General features: G+C 38.3%; 1 protein-coding gene across 1 annotated transcript in view; it reads right to left on the reverse strand.

Moving 5' to 3' along the window:
- PRKCI (protein kinase C iota) overlaps window positions 1-22,645 on the reverse strand; it is a 62,752-nt gene extending 40,107 nt beyond the window's left edge. The window contains exons 1-2 of the mRNA XM_037046541.1: window positions 22,285-22,645; window positions 7,250-7,371 (exon numbers count right to left, since the gene is read on the reverse strand). Coding sequence (XP_036902436.1) covers window positions 7,250-7,371; window positions 22,285-22,385 — 223 coding nt within the window. The 5' untranslated portion in view covers window positions 22,386-22,645. The remainder of the gene's footprint in view (window positions 1-7,249; window positions 7,372-22,284) is intronic.
- Between the last annotated feature and the right edge of the window lie 792 nt (window positions 22,646-23,437).

Below are 23,437 nucleotides of genomic sequence, written 5' to 3' on the forward strand. Positions count from 1 at the left end.
GAATGGATAAACAAATTGTGGTATAGCCACATGATGAAATACTACTTGCCAATAAAAAGAAATAAACAAATATAATAACTTCTTTCACTCAGTAATTACGCTGATAAAAACAAATATAACTACTTCTTTCACTCAGTAATTATGCTGAGTGAAAGAATCCTGACCAAAAAACAAAAAGAGAAAGAGAGAGAGAGAGTACATGCTATATGATTTCATTCCTATGACTCTAGAAAATGCAAACTATAGCAAGAGAAGGCAGATCAGTAGGTGCGTGGGATGTAGGGGTAGGAGTGAGGAATTGCAAAGTGCAAGGAAAAATGTTTGGGGTACTGGATATGTTCCACATCTTGCTATGATAAAGATTTTCTGCATGTCAAAACTCATCAAATTGTACATTTTTAAATGTATATTTTGTTGTATGTCAATTCTACCTCAATAAAAAGCCATTCTGTTTTTTAATTTTTAAATTAAATTTATTGGGGTGACATTAGTAAATAAAATTATATAGGTTTCAAGTGGATAATTCAATGACACATCATTTGCATGTTACATTGTGTGCCCACCACCCGATAAAGCCATTTAAAAAAATGAAATAAATACATGAAAAAGTTGAAAGAATTCGTCACCCGTAAGTCCCCACTGTAAGAAATGTTAAAGGAGGCAGGGACAAAATAAGAGTTATGAAATAAGATCGGCTCATGAGTACTTAGATGTTTTTTTCTTATTGATGTTGATTTTCACTGTTTAATTTTCAGGTTTGGAGCCATAGTACTGCTATCAAAGTAACTGAAATAGCACTGACTATGCATTGAGTCAAAAACTTTTCCCCTTGCTGACATGACTACAGAGTTAGTGTATAGCTTGGGGTGATGAAGAATGAAGAATGATTTGCTTTTTTAGTTATTAACACACCAGCTAAAATTATGCCAGACTAAAGATGTTTAGAAAATATCACATAAAAGAAGTATGTTCCTTACCATCCTAAACATGGTTTTGTTACATCTTGGCACTCAATTTCTTCCCCTATAAACACATCAGTTTTAGGATGCAAGCCAAGAAGTTTAACCTCCTAGAATTCAGAAAAATCCGTACTCTTCATGCCAAAGAATGCATATGTTCATTTTAAATTTCCATGAATCTAGTTTTATAAAACCAATAGGACATGAATTTAAAGAGCTATATCCAAATAATACCTTCTCTCACTCTGCAAATCATTTTCAGCTTTTTCCCTCACGTAGTCTTTTATGGGGTATAAAAAAGAGAATTCGTAGCCCTGGCTGGTGTAGCTCAATGGATTGAGCGCGGGCCTGCGAACCAGACGATCGCGGTTCGATTCCCAGTCAGGGCACATGCCTGGGTTGCAGGCCAGTTCCCCACAGGGGCCAGTTCCCTGCAGGGGATGCACAAGAAGCAACCATACATTGATGTTTCCTTCCTCTCTCCTTCACTTCCCCTCTAAAGATAAATAAATAAAATATTTAAAAAAAAAGAGAATTCGCATATGTTAGTGGTAAAAGTATAACAAAAGTATAATATTTTTCGACACATACTATTTCAGGAAATTTACCCTACAGGTAATACAGTACAGGTGCCCCCCAAAAAACATGCACAAAGATATTTCTGCACCAGTATTTTTGATAGTTAAATTACAAACAATCCAAATACCCATCAAAGGGGAATTGGTTAAATAAATTAGGGTACAACCATGTCATATAACACCACAAAACATTTAAGAGAAACAAGATAAACCTTCATGCACTAATGAGAAAAATATCCACCAGATGTTAAGTGAAAAGGCAAGTTAAATAACAGCTTGTACAATATCAGTCCATTAAGAAAGAAAAACATTGTTACCATGTCCCTTCAAGTTGTGTATTCATAGAAACAGACATCATCAATTTGTTTATAGCAGCTACTTCTGGGGATCTGAGGATTCCCAGAGATACTTTTTCCTTCATAAGTCAGTATTTTTGTAAAAAGCATGACTATTCTTAATAAAAACTTTACTAAAAGACAAAATATCCAAAGGCCACTTTCTAGTAAAAGAGAAATGACAGAAAAAAGACCACAGTGAAATTTAAACCAGGTAATGAGACCATGAAATAGAAATTTAGAAAATGCTGTTAGGTTGTAATATAAAAAGTACATCCTTAAGGAAAAATGGCCACAATTGAAATACGATAAACTAAAAAGTCACATTATCATTCTCTGCCCCATGCTCTCTCACAGAATGTGAGAAAGGAGGGTATTCTGATTGTCACAAAATTACTGTTCATTCTAAAATCTTTAGTCACATTAAGCCAACCAGTTTTCCTGCATGTTCATCAAAGCAAATCGGTGAGTGGTTTTGCACACAAGGGAAAAGGGCGGCCGTCTTAAATCTGTTTAAAGAAACAAATAAGCTTACAATCTATTTGCTCTAATATAAAATCCCACAATAACAAGTCCAGCTTTTAGAACAGTATTTCTCATAAACCAGAGAAATAAAATTACAGTTCTGTCCTCCACTGATCCCAGAGAGATGCCTACATGGCTAAAAACAAAGGACAAAATTACAACTGAAAAATAATTGCAAGGACCTTAAATAATTACCACCGGCTCTGTACACCTAAAATTAAGAAAAGACTAGTTATCAGGATTAACTAGGGTAAGAAGGGAACCAACAGACCTTAATGGAAAGTTTAACTTTCTACTTAAATGAGGCAAAGGCTACAGGTTTGTTGTTTTCCTCCAGAAAATGAAGACATTTAATAGCTGTTTAGAGAGAAAAACTATGAACTGCTTTATAAAAGATAATTTCACTAGACAGTTAAATTCACTATGTGAATCTGTTAATTAAACTATGCAATTACAAAGAAAAAAACAGAATTCACTGCTACTCCCAATGCTTAAATCTCCAATAACAGACATAAAACTACACTGTGCAAAGGCCTGATGTCACCATTTCATACAACTCACAGTTTTCTGGTGCACACTATCACTGAGTACCGCTCTAGGCACTGGGGCTCCACAGTGAAAGACATGGTCTCATGGAGCTTACGTTCTACCATACAAATAGGAGGCAAAGTGAATAAGGGTAAAAGGCTCCTTGGAGGACATGACATTTGAGTTAAGACCTGAATGACAAGAAAGCAACAGCCATGTGACAATCTGGACAAAGAACTCTTCAGGCAAAGATAATACAAAGCATAAGGGTATTACTATAAGATATTTTAATGGAATGTCAATTTTTAAATGAGATGTTATTTAGGGGTTCCTATGTGCACTACAATTTGAAAACTACTGATTGTGAAACCTCTAAATGGCAAAGAAATAACATCTAATGATTAGAACAGGATTAAAATGAAAATAACAATGGCTCATGGTAAGATTCAGTTTATTGATACTAACTATATTCTATGCATATGCTAAATTATACCGTCTCATTTTCGGGCTGAAGACATACTGTAAGATCTCCATACCATTTTTAATTAACAATATTTAAACTACCCTTGTGATAGAACAGGTCAAAAAGTGGTTGAAAAGATGGACTTCCGCCAAGATGGAGGCATAGGTGGAAACACTGTGCCTTTTCCCACAACCAAGTTTGGATACAACACAAGTTTTGGAGAACTAAGACACACCCAGAGACCAAAAAACCAAATTATACGGAAGTCCGACACCTACGAACCGTTCAACGGGGACGGTAAGAGAGGCAGAGCCAGCAGGGGAGCAGGGTCGGGAAGGACAGACCTAGGAGCGCAGGCAGCCCGGACCTAGTCGGGGTGCGGGGCAGACTGACCAAGGTCGCACATTCGCGCGCAGTGAGACGGACCACGCAGGCCCCAGGGGGCGAACCCAGTGGTGGAGGGCTGACAGCGGTGGCACACTCGCGTGCAGTGGAGCGGGGCGCGTGGCCCTGGTGACGGTGGTGGCTGCGGTGCTGGTGGGGGTCGCGGACGGGCACCGGAGGGAAGCCATTGTCCCTCTTTGACCCCGCCCCCACATACAACGTCACAACCCAGCGAATGAGTTGCCCTGCTCTGGTGAAAACCTAGGGCTCCGATCCTGCTACTTAACAGGCACGAAAAGCCCAAAAGATGGTGCAAGAACTCAAAGTCCCAGAGCCAATAATTCTAAGCGACCAACAGATTGCCAGCCTCTCAGAGGCACAGTTTAAAACATTGTTTATCAGGATGCTCACAGAATTGGTAGAGTACAGTCACAAATTAGAGGAACATATGAAGGCTAAACTAATTGAAATGAAGGGAGATGTCCAGGAAACCAATAGCGATGGAAAGGAAACTGGGACTCAAATCAATGGAATGGACCAGAAGGAAGAACGAAACATCCAACCAGAAAGGAATGAAGAAATGAGAATTCAAAAAAATGAGGAGAGGCTTAGGAACCTCCAGGACATCTTTAAACGTTCCAACATCCGGATTATAGGGGTACCAGAAGGGGGAAAGAAACAGCCACGAGTGGAAAACTTATTTGAACAAATAATAAAGGAGAACTTCCCCAGTCTGGCAAAGGAAATAGACTTCCAGGAAATCCAGGAAGCTCAGAGAGTCCCAAAGAAGTTGGACCCAAGAAGGAACACACCAAGGCACATCATAATTACATTAGCCAAGACTAAAATGAAGGAGAGAATCCTAGAAGCAGCAAGGGATAAGGGGACAGTCACCTACAAAGGAGTACCCATCAGACTGTCAGCGGATTTCTCAAAAGAGACCTTACAGGCAAGAAGGGGCTGGAAAGAAGTATTCCAAGTCATGAAATCCAAAGACCTACAGCCAAGATTGCTCTATCCAGCAAAACTTTCATTTAGAATGGAAGGACAGATAAAGTGCTTCTCAGAAAAGGTCAAGTTCAAGGAGTTCATCATCAACAAGCCCTTATTATATGAAATGCTAAAGGGACTTATCTAAGAAAGAGATGAAGAAAAATATGAACAGTGAAAGGACAGCAAACACACAGTTATTAACAACCACACCTAAAACAAAAGCAAACCAAGAGGACAGCTAGATCAGGAGTGGAACCATAGAAATGAAGAACACATGGAGGGTTAGGAACAGGGGGGTGGGAGGAGGAGAAGGGGAGAGAAGGCACAGAAAATAGCATAGATGGTAGGTAGAAAATAGATAGGGGGGAGGGCGAGAATAGTGGGGGAAATATAGAATCTAAAGAAGTTGAGACATGTGGTTATAAACTAAGGGGGGAGAAGGGTGGGGGAGGGAGTGTGCAGGTGGAGGGGAATGAAAGAGGGAATAGAACAACTGTAATGGTATAATCAATAAACTATATTTAAAAAAAGTAGTTGAAAAGATAAAGATACTCAGTTTTACTCTTAACCAACGCAAAATTTAAAACACCAAGCTAGCATTTCACTTGCTAGATTTTAAAAAATGTCAAGGGCTCATAATACCTGAGGATGGCAAGGGCAAAAGTGAAGGGATGCTCTCATCCAGTGTAGCTGTGCCATGAAGTGGCAGCAAACTGTTACTGCCTACCAAATTTATGCTGTGCATATTCTGTGAATTTGCTACACAGAGTCCCATACAATAACATGAAACTACATACAGAAACATGTGTCACATACTGCTCAATGTAGTAAAAAACTGGGAATAATCCCAATGTCCAACAATAAGGGATTAAATAAATAAAGCATTAAATATCTGCACTATGAAATACTATGCAGTGTTTAAAAAGGTAATGGTGAAAACTGATGCACAGTGAAATGAAAAAACGTCCAATACACTATATAAAAGGAATATATTGATTAACAGTTTGTATATGATACAATCATTTTGTTTAAAAAAGGTGTGCTTATCAACAATGCACAGAAATAAGCATATTTGTGTATGTATGCTTACACAAATATGTAATTTGTGTATGTAAGCATACACAAATTTGTGTATGGAAAATATCGTATTTTCAATGCCAGTGGTTACCAGTGGTTTCCTCTTTTAGGACTGGGATTGGTGAGGGAGGAGAGAAACAAAAGAGCAAAGATGTCTAAATTTCATAAACATTTGTGCTAATTTTTTCCCACAACAGTGAACATAGATTACTTTAGAGAAACTTTAAAAATGTCTTTAAAAAGTGAAAATGGGTATGAACTTATCTGTAGCTTGGAGCTAAGATCCGATCTTCCCAGGGGTCTTCATATGAGGGAACATAGAAATGGCCCCAAATATTGAGCTAAATATTATAATGACATTCCTCAAAGTGAAATTCCATTCATATTATAATTAACAGAAAACCATGATACAAACTATTATATCAGGGTATCTTTTAACTACACTTCGATGACATTCCATCATACAAAATAAAGTCTAATGTGGTTTGCAAAGCCTGCAGAGTTCCAAGCCTCTCAACATTTAATATCCATGCAACTCATCTGTAGATTCTGTTAAAATGAAGATTCTGATTCAGTGGTTTGTGATGGGGCCTGAGATTCCCTTTCCAGCAAGTCCCACAGACCACATACCTCACCACTCTCCACACTTTCAGTGAAGTGCTGCTTTTCCCCACATGCCATGTTCTTTATACCTCTGCGCCTTTTTATATTTTACTCTTCATTGCAAATGGTTTCCCCCTCACCTCCTCCAATTAAAAAACTTTTACCCTTTGTTATAGTGTAGTTCAAACAACACAGATACTTCAGCCATATTAGACACTGCTTCTTTTGTATTCCAAGGCCCCTGTGCATTTATGCTGAACTTACCACATTTGTTATTCCTATGAACACCTCCCTATGAGACTCTGTGTCCGGAGGTAGACAATACTATCCTTGGTACACAGATATTCAATAAATGCTTCCTGAGTACAAGTCACAAAGGTACAGAGTTTCTGCCACCATCTCTCAAAGAATGTTTGTCACAATACTTTTGTTCCATTACATTTTCTTTAAAGTAATATTCAGTAAAAAAAAACCCACTGTCAAATTATTGAAGGTCTGTTAAAATATAAGACAACACATTCAAATTTAAAGTTAAATGTAACACTATTTGATGACAAGTTTTCTTATTGCTGGAAAAAAGGTTACACTAATTTCACTGTATTTTAGGGTAAAAAGGGAAAAACAAACATCATATCCTTTGGTTTCTTTCAATTTAAATAAAGAAAAACAAGAATGGCATCAAATTTCTGGTATACCTTTTTCCCCCTTAAATAGATTAGGACTTCTACTATATTTTTAAAACAAATGACAGAACAGTATCTTACAGCGAATGCTTACCCTTGGAGCTCTCTCTTTACCACTCACCTTCCTCATCGATCCATTTCATGGTGAAAAGTTGCTCATTGTCAAAAGAACACATGTCTCGAACCTCACTGCAAAGGCCCTCAAAGGAGATGGATGGTTCAAAATGTGTGATCATGATATCCCTGAAAAAGAAAGGGTGTCTAAGTCTGAGAATGACTAAAATGAGTAACACTCCACACAGTGCTGATGCCAGACAATTGGATGGGCTTCAGGTATTTCGTGTGAGCGTCAGCATGTACTGCTCCCAGCAAACTCACGCTGTCAAGTAAAATTAAATTGGTGAGAAGCCTCAATTTAATCTCCACCTAACTACTCTCACAGATGGTAGTCTCGCCCTCGCTTTAATGTTCATCTTCAGAAGATCACTTTTATTAGGCATTGCACTCCCTAGATGAATAGCTTCTGCCTTATATTTAACAGAAAACAGTTGCAATTACTAGTGCCAGATCTCTTTCTCCCCAAAGGTCTACACTTCGAACAAGAGATGGCCCTTCAATAATTTGACAAAGATCTGTCATGTCCTTTCTCAGCCCTAACTTCCACAGGTTAACCCCCATAAGACGATTGACCATTCCTTCTCTAGCATGATTTTTTTAGGTCTCACACCTTCGTGTTCACCTTCTTCCAAAAAAATTCCCATCTGTCAAAATTGGTTTTTTAATGATTCATATTTTAAGGGAGATGCCCCCCCAAACATAAAAATAGACATAAATGTGCAAAAACTGTATGTAAGTCCACTTAGCTACTTCTCCTGATAACACTTAAACTGGAACAGAACATTTTAGAGAAGAAGCCTGGGGTTTCCTGCAAGGAACCACGAGAAGCCTCCACATGATGTAATGCAGTAGCCAGTCACAGTCATCCTTCCAAAGGTACCGTACGTTAAACAGATGGAATGACTCAAATTTAACACATATAATGATCTCTGTGTCACACTGTTCTAAAAATGAACGCTTTTCCAAAAATGCATGTAGTTTATGTCCTTCTTCTGTTTTAAACTCCTCAACAAATGCCTTTCGTATCTCCTACAGAGTGAAATCCAAGTCTCTAGCAGCCTACAAGTCCCTGTGAACTGGCCCTGGCTACCTCTTCTACCACCTGACAGATAAACCAATGTTCAAAGTCTATCACTTGCCCTATCTAGAATGTCATCTTGGTAAAAGTTCATTATATTCCTAGTGGCCAATATAATGCCTAGCACAGAATAATTCCTTGGTAAGTTATTTTTTGAGGAAACAAAGAAAATGACACTGTGTTAAGAACTGTGAACAAACACAGGTTACTTGGAACATAGAGCAGGAAATAAGAAATTAAAAAATTTAGTCATCTGCAAAAAAAATTAAAACTGCAATCTTAGGGGCTACTGAAAGTAAACAGAGAGCCAAGCATAGAGACTGAATGGCCTTTTCTTGATAATCACTCTCCTCCTAAGCATCTCATGATTGTCTGCCCCTGCCTCTCGCTTTCATCGCAGTATGCTTCTCTGGCTCTCTTTCTACTATCCTGAACACTTAAGTCTCCTTTTGTCTTCAATCACAAGACATCCTTTACCCCAACTCTCATATTCATTCATTCACTTATTCGTTCTCTCTTTCTTTCTCTCTGAAATCTACTCCACATTAATGTTTCAACTATTATCTCTATGTAGGGGTCTCCTAAATCTGTAATTCCAACTCTCTGTATGGTATTTAAGACTCTTGATAATCTGGTACTAATTTCTATTCTCAATTGTACTCCATCATTCCCAGCACAAACACTCTGCTGCAGACATATGGTTTACCACAGTCCTTACACACAAGGCCTTGATGACCCAAGCTTTAATCTTCCTCAGTTTAAGGTTCAGTGTATAGGGGGGGGGGGGGAGGCGTCCATCTAAACAGGCACATTAACATCAACTTCCATTAAACTTTATTCAACCGAACAAGCCCACTAGCCTATACTCTAAACCTGTCCAACATGTACCTAATGTTCCACCTTTTGTTACCTAACTCATCGTGTGCCGATAACACACCCCCAACTACATTGTAAACAACTGGAAGACAAAAATTTTGGACTTTGACATATATTCACATAACTATTGACATACTTAGGACTCAAATATTTCTTAACTAAATGTAAAAGAAATACTTGCTAGGAGAAAACCCATCTTCTAGAAAATGCTCTTATGACAAGGAAATATCACTATTTATGTTTCTATTGCCTATAAACATTTTTAAAGAATACTGAGTACGTTCCAGATGTTTAAACAAACTTTACCTTACATAACCTTCAAAATAACCATCAAACTAGACAAACTAATACTACTTTACCAATTTAAAAGCAAAATGTTTTCAACTCTAGAATATTTACCAGAGTCTCACAGTTAGAAAATAATAACAGAATATGGATTTAAATCCAAATCTCCTAATGACTCTCATGGTGAGTGCTTTAATCTGACCTTCCCCCTCCCCACCCACCCCCAGAATCACCCATTAGCAATGGAACATTTATTATACCAGCTGCTAGGAGCATTACCAGCAGACAATCCCCCAGGTGCCAGCCTCCTTCAGTGACTTCACTCCTCATATAGGGCCACAACCCCTTCCTAGAAACAGCCCACAACAAGTGACTCATTTGATGTGGGAGTATAAAGGTCTTAGATGTGACTGGGGAAAGCTCTGAAGTGTGAACTCATCCTCAGAATTCATTCCTGGAGGGTCAGCTGAAGTTTCTGTTGAGACTTCAGAGCATCTTGATTCTTTCCAAAGCTTGCTTCCTTCCCTTCCCTTTTCTTACATAGCTGTGGATTCCAAGAGCACTCCCAAATAAGCCTCCTTCATGCTAATCTGAGACACCACTTTCCACAGCAGCTATTATCAGATGATTTTTTTTTACAAAACCATAATGGATACAGTCAATCACACCTTTAAGGGACTGCCTAATGAAAAACGTAATCCTTGCTTTGGAAATTAAATTAGTCTACTGTAGTACTTGAAGCTAGTTAATTTCTTTTCAGAGAAAATACATTACCAGCATACATAAATTATACATATTTTATGTCTCCCTCAACTCAATGTAAAATCCATTGACAGCAGGTACTGTGTTCTGCTCACTTCTGTATGGCCAATACCTAAAGCAGTGTCTGGTCCTAAACACCTAAAGCAGAGTGGACATCCAGGTGTCACATGTTGAGCTCTAAAGAAAGTAGGGGAATGTAAAAATACAAAGAATTCCAGAAAGGAGAAAGGCAGCCAAAGTAAATGGTAAAGACCATGAGAACTAAAGCCAGGGTGCTTTACCGGCTGTGTAACCTTAAGTGAGATACCTAACTTGTTTGTGGCTCAATTTTCTCATCTATAAAATAGGAATAATAATATTTCATCTGGTATTATAAAGATTTAATGGATTAAGTGAATCAATATTTATAACACTTAGAATAGTGCCTAGCATATAGCATACTCTATATGCGTTTAACAAATTCTAAAAATATATATATTCATGTAAGTGAAACCTCATTAGAGATAAAAATAATCTAACCTTCTAAAAGCAACACACAGGCCCTGATTGATGTGGCTCAGTTGGTTAGGTGCTGACCTGAAAAGTGAAAGGTTGCTGGTTCGATTCCCTGTCAAGGCACATTCCTGGGTTGCAGGACCACCCCTGGCTTGAGCATAAGTGAGAGGCAAGAGAGGGAAATTTCCTTCACACATTGATGTTCCTCTCCCTCTCCTTCTCCCTTTCTTCCCCTCTCTCTAAAAATAAGTAAATAAATCTTTTTAAAAATAAATGAAAAATAAAAGCAACACAGAGATGCTTCTGGTTTAACATGGTAGAGAGAACATATATCTTTATCCTAAGGGTCCACTGAAATGACAACTTATCAAAGTCTTTGGAACAAAAAAAGGCACAAGCAGCAGTCTAGAAAGGATGAGAGAGTTCAGGATGAGATGCCTCAAGATAGAAGAATAATTTATCCTTTGTAACAGTATGGATGGACCTGGAGAACATCACGTTAAGTGAAATACGCCTGTCAGAGAAAGACAAATACCATATAATTTCACTCATATGTGAAATGTAAGGAACAAATTGAACTAACAAGCAATGTATCGAAAGACTCATAGAGAGCAGGATGACAATTAGTGAGATTGGGGAGGTTATGGGGTGGAGGGAGTGAGCAAAAAGGAAAAAAGTCTCATGGACAACAATGTGGTGATTGCTGGGGGTTGCAGGTGTAAGGGGACTAAAAAATAATGGGAAAAAATACAAAAACAAAAAAAAAGAAAAAATACAATAAAGATTAAGTAAAATACAAATTTAAAAAAAGATAATTCTGGGTAGTGGAACTGGGAACTGGGGCAAGACTAGAGATGGAAAGATGGACTTTGTACTTAGACCCTTCTTAATGGTATAGATTATTATTTGTTTTTATACCATGTAAAGCGACGATTATAAAATTAACTTTCTCATAAAATAAATATAATAGAAAACAAAATTTTAATAATGTCTATAAAGTTATTTAAATATTTTTAAAGTTTATTAAAAAAATAAAAAATAGAAAACAGTTACTTCTTCTAATGACATTAAAGAAAATTTACTTACCTTAAAGCAATTTTCCTTTCAAAATACTCTCAAGATTACTAGTATAAGGGGGTAAGGGCTGGGGGAAATGTATTTTAGATTAAACCGGAAGAGAAAAAAGGCTCCCGCAGAATTTCTTTGGCAAAAAATAAGTGTGACATTATCATTTTTGAAAGCCAAGGGGAAGAAATCAGTTAGGATCAGACATCCTCAAACTATGACTTTCTTATTAAGGCCCACGTGGAGTTAAAATTAACATATATGTATGCATGTCTATAAACCATATGGAGTTTTCAAAAATCTTATTTTTCAAGACCTAAAAAATATCAGAACATACAAACATTTTTTTTATTTTAGTTTTTTACAAATTAAAAAAAGTTTTAATCCTCACATGAGGATACGTTTATTGATTTTTAGAGAAAGGGAGAGAGAAAGAGAGAAACATCAATGATCAGTTGCCTCCCACATGCCCCTGACCAGGGATCCAACCTGCAACCTAGTGTGTGCTCCAACTAGGAATCGAACTGCAAACCTTTGCAGCATGGAATGATGCTCTGACAAACTGAGCCACCTGGCCAGGGTAGAGCATACAAATATTTTTTAAACATCTGAGTAATCCTTAGAAAATACAAGTACATACTTCTCAAAGGGACTTAATGAAGGAGTAGTACTCTATCGACTGCCACTCCTTAAGTTCCAGGAACTAAAACATTTAAGGGAGTCTTATACAAACACTTCTGTAAGGAACTAGGAAAACACCACATTCGTACATTCCATAATCACCAGATCCTTATCACAGTACCAAAGCTAAAAATGAGCTACAAAATAAAGATACTACATTTTAAAGGTGTAAAACAAATTATGCATGAAGACTTTTTTTTCTTGTTTTAACTTCAGTGTTAGCATAAATTACCTCCTATCACTGGTTTTCATCAGAATAGCCTGCTTCACCACGAAGATTCCCAAAATGACAAATTGAGATACGGTTTTAGCTGAATTTTTTTTAAAAATGAAAAAAGCATTTTTAATTTTGCTATCGGGCTTCAGAAGACAAATTGCTTTGAGCATTATGTCCTATGTTCTAAAACACAGAATACAAAGTTCTTCCTTAGAATTAATTGCTTTTAGAAATAAACTAAAAGAACCACATTCAGCCCTTCCACTATCTCAACATTAAGCTTTTCTCCTAAATTAAATGTATAATCAAAAATAAGTCTTCTTTGAAATCACTAATATAACAGATTTAGGCAGGATTATCCATGGATGGTAAAACCATCAGGTAAAAGGTTTTGAAGGAATAGAATATACATATAATCTCAAAGTATCACCCCTCAAATTACTTGTTAATTATAAAAAGCCATAAAGCAACTTCCATTCTTAATAATCAAGGAGATAGAAAACTGACTCAAAACTGTGAAATATTAATCTGACAAAACAAAGAAGGAATCCTAAGAAAACCCTGCCAGTACAGTGAAAGGGAAAAGAGAAGCTCCCCTGAGGGGCAAGACTCGGCTTGGTATTGCGGCTTACTAAGCTTTGAGGCGTCATCCATGAAATAGAGATAATGATATCTACCTCTGCAGATTCAATGAAAATAAGTTTAAAGCATGTATCACAGTTCCTGGAACATGTCAGTACATCACAAAAATTAGTTCCCATGCTCTTTAACATAATTCAAAGGCAAAAAGGAAACTGAGTATCTTTGAAGATAATTTATTACATTTTTCTAACTATTGATCATATTTCATTAAATAAGTGATCACTGTTAAAATTCAACAATCTGGAAAACCTAGCCAAATAGTTCAGATAAGAAAAATAAATGAGGACCTCCGGCCACGATGGAGGCATAGGTGGAAACACTGTGCCTCCTCAGACAACCAAATTTAAAGCCAACAAAGATTTAGAAACAAAAACACAACCAGAACCGACAGAAAATTGAACTGTATGGTTGTCCAACAATGAACCATTCGTCCAGACCAGTAAGAGGGGCAGAGAGGGGTCCCGACAGAAAAAGGCAGTGGTTGGCAAAACCAGGTTCAGGAAAGAAATGAGCAAACCCAGTGAGGCACGCAAGGCAGTTGGCTGACCTCAGACACACATTTGCGTGCAGATAAACCAGGCAAAAAATGGGCAGTGAGACAAACCACACAATCCAGGGCCCCAGGAACAGGAAATAAAACCGAAAAGCACTGATTGAAAAACTTGTGGAGGTTAAGGTGCCAGGAGATACTCCCAGCCTCACAGGAGAGTTTGTTGGAGACCCCCACAAGGCCCTAAAATGTACACAAGCCCACCCAACTGGGAACCAGCACCAGAAAGGCCCAATTTGCTTGTAGGAAGTGGCAGAGGGGATGGAAATCCAAGAGAGAGCAGAGCAAGTGTCATTGCTCCCTCTCTGACCCTGCCCCCACATACAGTGTCACAACCCAGGAGCTGGGTTGCCCCACCCTGATGAACACCTAAGCCTCTGCCCCTCATACGTAACAGGCGCAAACAGACCAAACATTATGGTTCAAGTGGAAGAACAAATCAAAGCCCCAGAGCCAATACTTTTAAGGGATCAAGAGAGAGCCAACCTATCAGATGCACATTTCAAAACACTGGTGATCAGGATTCTCACAGAACTGGTTGATTTTAGTCACAAATTCGATAAAAAAGTGAAGGTTACACTAAATGAAATGAAGGAAAATGCACAGGGAAACAATAGTGATGGAAAGAAAACTGGGACTCAAATCAATGGAGTGGACCAGAAGGAAGAAAGAAACAACCAAACAGAAAAGAATGAAGAAACAAGAATTCAAAAAATGAGAAGAGGCTTAGGAATCTCCAGGACATCTTTAAACATTCCAACATCCAAATTATAGGGGTACCAGAAGGTGAAGAGGAACAACCATGAGTGGAAAACTTATTTGAACAAATAATAAAAGAGAACTTCCCCAATCTGGCAAAAGAAATAGACTTCCAGGAAATCCAAGAAGCTCAGAGAGTCCCAAAGAAGCTGGACCTAAGAAGGAACACACCAAGGCACATCATAATTACATTACCCAAAATTAAAGTGAAGGAGAGAATTCTAGAAGCAGCAAGAGATAAGGGGACAGTCACCTACAAAGGAGTTCCCATCACTGTCAGCTGATTTCTCAAGAGACCTTATAGGCAAGAAGGGGCTGGAGAGAAATATTCCAAGTCATGAAATCCAAAGACCTACAACCAAGATTGCTCTATCCAGCAAAGCTTTCATTCAGAATGGAAAGGCAAATAAAGTGCTTCTCAGATAAGGTCAAGTTCAAGGAGTTCATCATCACCCAGCCCTTATTATATGAAATGTTAAAGGGACTCATCTAAGAAAAAGAAGATGAAAAATATGAACAGTGAAAGGACAGCATACTCACAGTTATTAACAACCACACCTAAAACAAAAGCAAACTAAGAGGACAGCTGAAACAGGAGCGGAGCCACAGACATGGAGTTCACATGGAAGGTTAGCAACAGGGGAGTGGGAGGAGGAGAAGGGAGGAGAAGGTACAGAGAATAAGTAGCATAGATGGTGGGGAGAAAATAGGCGATAGGGGGAGGGCAAGAGTAGTGTGGGAAATGTAGAAGCTAAAAAACTTACGACACGTAGACATGAACTAAAGGGGGGAATGTGGGGGGAGGGAGTGTGCAGGGTGGAGGGGAATGAAGGGGGAAAAATGGGACAACTGTAATGGCATAATCAATAAAATATATTAAAAAATAAAAATAAAAAACCCTGAAAAAATGAGATACATAGAAAGGAAAAGGCAAAACCATTATTTGCAGATGACATTATTTACCTGTAAATTCTAAGACAGTTAACTAAGAAATTAATACAACTATGCCCTGTTTGGTGTGGTTCAGTGGACTGAGTGCTGGCCTGTGAACCAAAGGGTCGCAGGTTCAATTCCCAGTCAGGGCACATGCCTGGGTTGTGGTCCAGGTCCCCAGTAGTGGGTGTATGAGAGTCAACCACACATTGATATTTCTCTGTCTCTCTTTCTCCCACCCTTCCCCCTGTCTAAAAATAAATAAATAAAATTTTAAGAAAAGAAATTAATAGAACTAATAAGGTGGCCAGTTTGACTTAAACATTCAAAAATAGATGGTATATATAATAAAATAGAATAAAAACAACAGAAATTTATAAAACCAACAGTATTATAAATACCTAAGAATAAACTTAACAGGAAATGTGCAAGACCTATGGGAAAAGAACCTTACTGCAAAACATGAAAAAAATAATAGGTATTAAAACCATATACTTGTAAGGCAAGGCTGAATATTATAAAACTAGCAGTTTTCAAATTAATCTATACATTTAATGTAATTCCAATGCCAATAAGATTTTTGGGGGAGGAACCTACAAAAACCTTCAAAAAATCATCTGGAATTGAAAATATACAAGAATGGCCAAGAAAATCCGGACATTGAAAATTAATGAAATGGGTCTTTCCAAAACATGTATCAAAATTAACTGTAATAATAATATAATAATCAAACCAATTATGTTTGGTTTGATGTTTGGCAAAACAGATATCTCACCAAAAATCAATGAAAAATAAAAAGAAAGTACTTATGCCTCTCTGAAAAATGTAGTATATGTATATAACAAACTTGTCATTTCAAATTAAAGTAAAATAGCAACCTATTCAGCATTAGTATTAGTAGAATACATTTCGGGGAAAAAATTAAGTTTTATCAGGCTACCACAAATAACTAAACCCCCAAAATACCAGAATTACTGAAAAAAATCACTTAAGCAGCATAATTCATAAAAGAAAAATACAGTATTTTAAGATGAGAAATACATGTGACTTAAAAGACCAAACACAGAAGCCATAAAGAAAAAGACAGATTTAAATAAAAATTATAAGCTCCAGACAACCAACAAGTTAGAGAAAGGCTGGCAACTTTTCAAACAGACAAGCCAATGTCCCTTTGAAGAAATAATTTTTTAAAAGAAAAAGAATCCAAGAAAAAAATGGGCAAAGACATGACTAGACAACCCAAAGAAGAAATGCAAATAATCTATTATGTATAAAAAGACACTTGATTAAAAAAAGCATTTTTTGCCAAACTTATTTGCAAAAATTTAAAAGACCAGTAACATTAAGTGGGAGCATAAGGAAATGCTTCACCCGCACAGTTGCTGGGAATATAAATTCCTAAGTTTTTGGAGGACAATATCACTTTTAAAGCAGGCACATCTTTGACCATGTTTGTAAGAATATACAGTAAATATAAGAATGTTCTGTCAGCATGATTTGAAACAGAGATTTAATGAAAGCAATCTTATGTGTTCATCAATCAGGAAAAAGGTTAAATAAATGATGGTACAACAATACTGAGGAACACTATGTATCAATTATAAAGAAAAAGGCAGGTGTATCTATTACCCATCTATATGCACATGTGTATCTGTTTATCTGTCTACCATGACATGCAAAGATGATTATAAATGAAAAAAAATCAACTGCAGAAACATGTGAAAAATATGTACCCATTTACTGGAAAAATAAACAAATATATATACATATTTAAATTGATATGATATAGAATATCTCAAACTATTATCAGTGGCTACCCTACGAAGTGGGGAACTTTATGTATTTCTGCATTTTAAAATTTTAGTTTTAGTGCCTTGCCTTTATGATCTACAACAGACCACTGTAGGGTGGAATTTTTGTTCCTAGCATCATTCTCAGCCACATTCCCGCACAGGGTTAGCCATCATGCACAGTGCACTGTGTACATGCACACAGTGATTGTTCAGTAATTCCAAACATTTCTCCCTGGATGCCTTCAAAGTACCATGAGCTCAAAATTCAGTTACTTGTTCCAGGTAATTAATTACCTTCTCCCATAAATCTCTTCCTTCTATAATCCCTAGGCTCCCTCAAATAAGAGACTTATGAATTGCAGGCCCCCTCTCTCTTCCCCATAGGCCATCAGTCTCTGATTCATATTGATTCTACCCCCTAAAATTACCACTGAATCTAGATCCCCTTTTCCATCTCCTCAGAATGTTATCACCTGGACTACTTCCAAGGCCTCCTAATTAGTCTTATCCATGGCAATTCATCTCCAGGTTCCAAGACTGATCTTTCTAAAAACAAAAATCTGATCTTGTGTACTCAAAATCTTCACCAGTGAGAAAAAGTCTGAAGCCTGCAGTATGATTTTCAAGAGTCTTCATGAACTAGTGCCTGTGAACCGTCTTATTAGCCTCACGTCTCATCAGTGCCCACTTCACACTTTATGCCCTAATAAGGAATGCGTATAGGACTAAACAACTAAACTGCCCTTAGATCCCCAAACACATCATGCAGTTGTGCAATGCCTGGAATGACGCCCCACCCAACATCAACATCCATCTAAAGCCTCACAGATTTCATTCTCCAGGAAGGGCTCACTCACCTCAAACTCCTCCCCAATATTCATCCCTGCAAGTACCTTACACACGCACACACACAACCCTTAATTAACTCTATGTCTCCTCCTACGAGTTTCTTAGTTCCTCAGGGGCAAAGCCTTGTATTATCCACCTCTACATCCTCTGTGCTCACCCTAGTACCATGTGCCTGGCTTATAGCAGGTTATTTCTTACACTGAGTTTAAACGCACTTAAGTAGTAGGTGAAATCAGAAGCAAGACTGGAATTTTTAAAATTCATGCTTTAACTGGGCTCATTTCAATCATAAAAAACAAACATTCAAGCCACCTTAAAAAGAGGTCTGAGAGTTGTATTAGAAAACTATCATGGACCTGACCTCCAGGGAGAATTCTTCTGTAGAGAACTGCTTCTTTCTCCCCTGCTTCATCAGACCTTCAATTTGCACACAGTCGGTCCTGGTTTCACCAGCCTCCCCCTCAGTTCTTCAGCATCGGTTCTCACTGCTAACAACAAGCAATTTATCTCATATAATGTAATTCAAATTTCTGAGAGGCTTGTTCTGGTTTGGGTTTTTGGCACTAGGCCACCATGTCCTTTCTCTCCCTCTAGTAAAGCTATGGATCAACTGCCCTATGGTTAGATACCACCCCTCAAGCTCCAGGACCAGAACATTCCCTCGACTCTCAACTCAATATATTATTTTTATTTCCTTTGAACCACCACTGAAGTATATCACTAAAATTATTTTGCAATGCTTTTAAAAACAAGTCTTGCCAAGACTTGTTAACAGTGAAAAAAACCCGGCCCATTTCTTCACTGAGCCAGCTATACATTCCAAATGTGCAATGAGTTAATGATCTTTTTATGAGTAGATGTGAATACAGAGGATCCTCTGGATTGTTATAACTGCTCAACAGCAGTGGTTTAAAAAGCCTATTTTACAAGTTTTTTGCAAATTTCCCATACACTTACAATGCAAAGAACTGAGCAGTCTACACATTTCCTTGTTAAATCTGATTCCAAAATATCAAGTGACTTTATATAAGGATAATCACATCCAATGGCAATCTATCACTAACCAACAAAACCTGTTTCTCTTCCTTCAAACTGACACCACTAGGTAATGATTAAGGAAGGAAGGCCAGTCACTGACAAGCTCCGGTGGCAAGGAAAGAAGGGTCCAGGCTCTAAGACAGGCACCCCGAGGTGGTCTCCAATTAAATCAGATTCTCAGTGCTATTAATCTCCTGCTTAAAAACTAGAAAAAATCTAATTAAATGTCTGTTACATCTAGGAGACATCACATTTGCACAAAAACAAATTTAACAGAGTGAAAACACTATACAAGTACACATCTTTGAAAGGAGAGGGCAATTTATTCATGAAATGCTAATTAGAGATTCAACTCTCACTGTAAAGAAATATTATTAGAAGGAAGTAAAAGAAAAACTCTTCGATAACAGCCATTCAGATCCAAAGGAAAATTATTTTTTTTCCAGTGCAGATTGTCTTTACATTTCTTGATAAAAAGAAAGGATTTTCTATTTTAAAATCAGGTAGGTGTTCTAGTTAGCCAACCTGTTTATTAACTCTTCTTATTGGTGACTCATTTTAGTTTCATCTAAAGTAATGAGCAGCTGACTGCAATATCATAACCATCGGTTTAGACTATTGTTCATAAACATATAATCTTTACAGATCTAATTTCAGAGGACAGAAATTGGTACAACTTAGAGTGCTGATGTCTTTAAACAAGGCTTAAAATGAGGCACCACTAGAAAGCTTCCATTGAATTAAAAGCACTAAAAGGCAAGGGGTTCTTTCATTCCTAAGCAAAAATTCATACTTTTTTAAAACAAAGAAAACGTTAACTTGAATGTCAGAGAAATTTTAGTCATGCATTAAAAAGGTTATATGGCCTTATTCTCTTTTAAAAAAAATAATTGAAGCAATAAGCCAAGAAAATATAATACATTTCTAAAGTACAGCAGACTTTGATTTCTTTCCAAATGAGAAAATTACAATGATTTTAATTTACCGATTAGGCCTATTTACGTTTGTTAGACTAATAAAAATGGGAACAAAGAAAGAAACACTAGTTTCTCCAATTTTCATAGTTGGAATCATTGAAAGCTATCTAAATTTAATAGGTCAGGAATTTATATTATTTAAAGTCGTAAAGGTAAACTAGAGAACAAAAAATAATAATAAATTAGCAATCAAAAAGGCACCAGGACGATAAAAAGTAAAAGTACATCCACTTTCTCATCTTTCAGAGTATCAAAAGATATTATCTAAAGTTAATAAACCACTAAACAGAACTAGAACTTTTAAAATAATAAAGGCAACCTCCAGAAGAACCAGAAATACAGACTGTCATCAGCAGTTAACTCTGGAGGTTGGGAGAGTGGGATGGGGAACATTTCTTATTTTATATCTGTACAATTTACACTTTTCTACCATGTGTGTATATTCATTTCTTAATCTAGTTTTTAAGCTGTCAATAATCAGATACCTTAAAAAAGCAGGTAGTATATTTCATTCTTTGTACCAAACAACTCATGGCCTGTTGCCTTTAAAAAATGGAACACTCTAAAGTGAAATATTTCATTTATCAAATTAAAGGTAAGATAAAGGAAGCAAAGCTTTTTCCCATAGTGCAAAGGTCATAGCTGACCATTCTCAAGTCCACTGTGACAACTACAACTGTTTAAGAAAACCTGCACACAGTTCTTGATACTGTTCTAAAATCAAGACCTCCTTGATCAATTTAAGAAAAGACACTAATACTGTTCAAAATAACACCTGTAAACTCCTCTGAATACAGTCAAGCTAATACACAACAGGTCATGGAAGCCAAAACTAAACTAATATGTCTTTATGCCAAATCAGTAAGACAACTGGGGGCTTATATTTTCTTTGAAATCAAAACTAGAGGCATTTTAAAAGTTCACTATCTTCACTAATCCTTTCAGGAATGTAAAAGTACGCTTTGCAATTTCAACCTTCTAGTGCTTGAGTGTTTTAAAGCAATTTACTTCTGCTTGGACAAGCAGTAAGACACGCCAAAACAGTTGGGTTTTCTGTTAACCCTTAGTCTCAAACCTTTATTCTCACACTAACATGTTAACCTTTCTAATTTTCATAAATATAATTATCTCAAAGAAAGTTCAAATCACAACTAAATTCAAGAGAAAGGGGACTCTTCAGGTGACTGATTACAGAATATAACTTAATACAACGATCTGAGGGGATGGATTATTTCTGGTAACCACAGTAGTTATAACTTAGGTAATAATAATATTAATAATAATCTTAATAATCTAATAAGATTATAGGTTTTCTAGCTGTGCCCTAGGCTTGTCCTCTTCTCCCCTTGCATTATCTCACTCTACGGGATGGTCCTTCAAGCAATAATGACAAAAAAGTGTTCGCAGAATTTTACTTTACACATCCACAATCTAATCTTGTAGACACACTTAAGTATCTAATGTACATCCCTGAAAACGCATGAACTCTCCTCTTAAATAATAACCCCTATGTCTAATTTGCTGGCAGCCTGAACATAATCCAAATACACTTCGTGAACTCTTCCAGGCAATTATAACTTAGAGAGCCAGAGGCTTTAGGCCTGTTGGAAATCAAAAGGGCCACCAGATTGAAGCAGTCCTGTCTTTTAAGTCCATAGCAAACTTAGTTCACTGAAGCATTGACCGGAATCAACTCTCAACCCCAAATACTTCCAGACTTAATGACGTAAACCCTTGTAAATTTCTTACTAAGCGATTCTCTGGAAGCCACCAGGTGGACATACCCTATGCCAAGGCTCCGCCCTCCGAACCTACTCTGGACCCTCAGCCACGCGACTCCCAGACGCCCTGCACCACACCTTGGGGGTGCCCCAATCCAGCGCCCCACGCTCCTCCCCCGACTACTCGATCACCCATCCTGAGTCCCAAGAGTCGCCCCCCAGACCAACCCTCCACAACATTTCCAGCCCCTCTCCCCTAACAGGCCGAGTCGAGATGGCCTTCCCCCTCCCCTCCCATCCCTATTCCAAAGCACTCACCCGCGGTAGTAGGCTTTCACCCGGACCTGGTGAGAATGGTCCCCGATGCCGCCGCCTGCGATCGGGTGAGACATGGTAGTGCTGTCCCGCTGGGTAGGCATCTCCTTACTCCCCCGCGGCAACGCAAGACGCCGAGGGTGTTGGGGACGCGGTGGGGCACTCCGATGACTGAGCCTCCCCCAGAGCCGCGGCTGTCCGCTCCCCTACCTGTCCACCCCGCCCGCGGCGCGGACCTAAGGGTCGCCTCGCCTCGGCAGCCGGAACCACGCGGCTCCTCCCACAGCCTGCGGCCGCCGCCGCCTCTACTGCTGCCAGGAGCCAGCACGCCTCCCAGCCAGGGTCCCTCCCACCTCGCAGGCTCTAAAGGCCCACATTCCGGGGGAGGGCGGGCGCAACCTCCGAGCCAACTCACGGAGCCTCAATGTCCGGATGAACCACTCTTACAGAGGGCAAGGAAAAGGGGGAGAGAGAATGGGAGAGGCAAACCATCACATCATGTACACCGAGAGACGGTCTTCCGTGAAGGCCTGTCGGAGAGAGTGAAAAGGTTCTAATAACTATAGCTCTCCCCCCATAGGGAAAATGGTAGGTGACAAAAGCTGCGAGGATCACCCCAGTTTCCTAACTTGGTCGCGCCCATGGTGAGCGGATTTGGGAACCCAGTAGATTTCCGGAGCGGGTTTCTGGGATTTGGAGTCCCCAGGGGATTCTGGGACGTGAGGATCCTTAAGTGTAGCGCGATCTGTTTTCTCCCAGACGCTCTGTCTCCAGCTTGCACCCCAAGAATCGTTGGTGTGGAAATCCTGAATCCAACAGCTTGGGCATCTCAAGTCAATCTACACTTTTTTCCTGTGATGAAACCTCCCTGCCAAGTGCATAAATCATCACAATTAGACAGTGCTTATTTTAGGAACAAGAAATTTATTTACCTGCTCGGCATAGCCTCTTTCATGGAAAGAATTAAACAATATAATAAATGTAATAAAAGAATGTAACAAAGGAGGAAACTCAACTAGAAAATACGACGGAAGACAGAATTTTCTTCCTTTGTAGCCCTTGTATATTATGAATAGTGCACTATGAATACCCAATCCGCCCATCCATCCGTCAGCGTTTTGTTGTTGTTAAACTGGCTAACAAAGAATTATAGGGA

The sequence above is a fragment of the Sturnira hondurensis genome, unplaced genomic scaffold, assembly GCF_014824575.4.
Source record: "Sturnira hondurensis isolate 20B ecotype Veracruz unplaced genomic scaffold, ASM1482457v3 Scaffold0005279, whole genome shotgun sequence".
NCBI lineage: Eukaryota > Metazoa > Chordata > Mammalia > Chiroptera > Phyllostomidae > Sturnira > Sturnira hondurensis.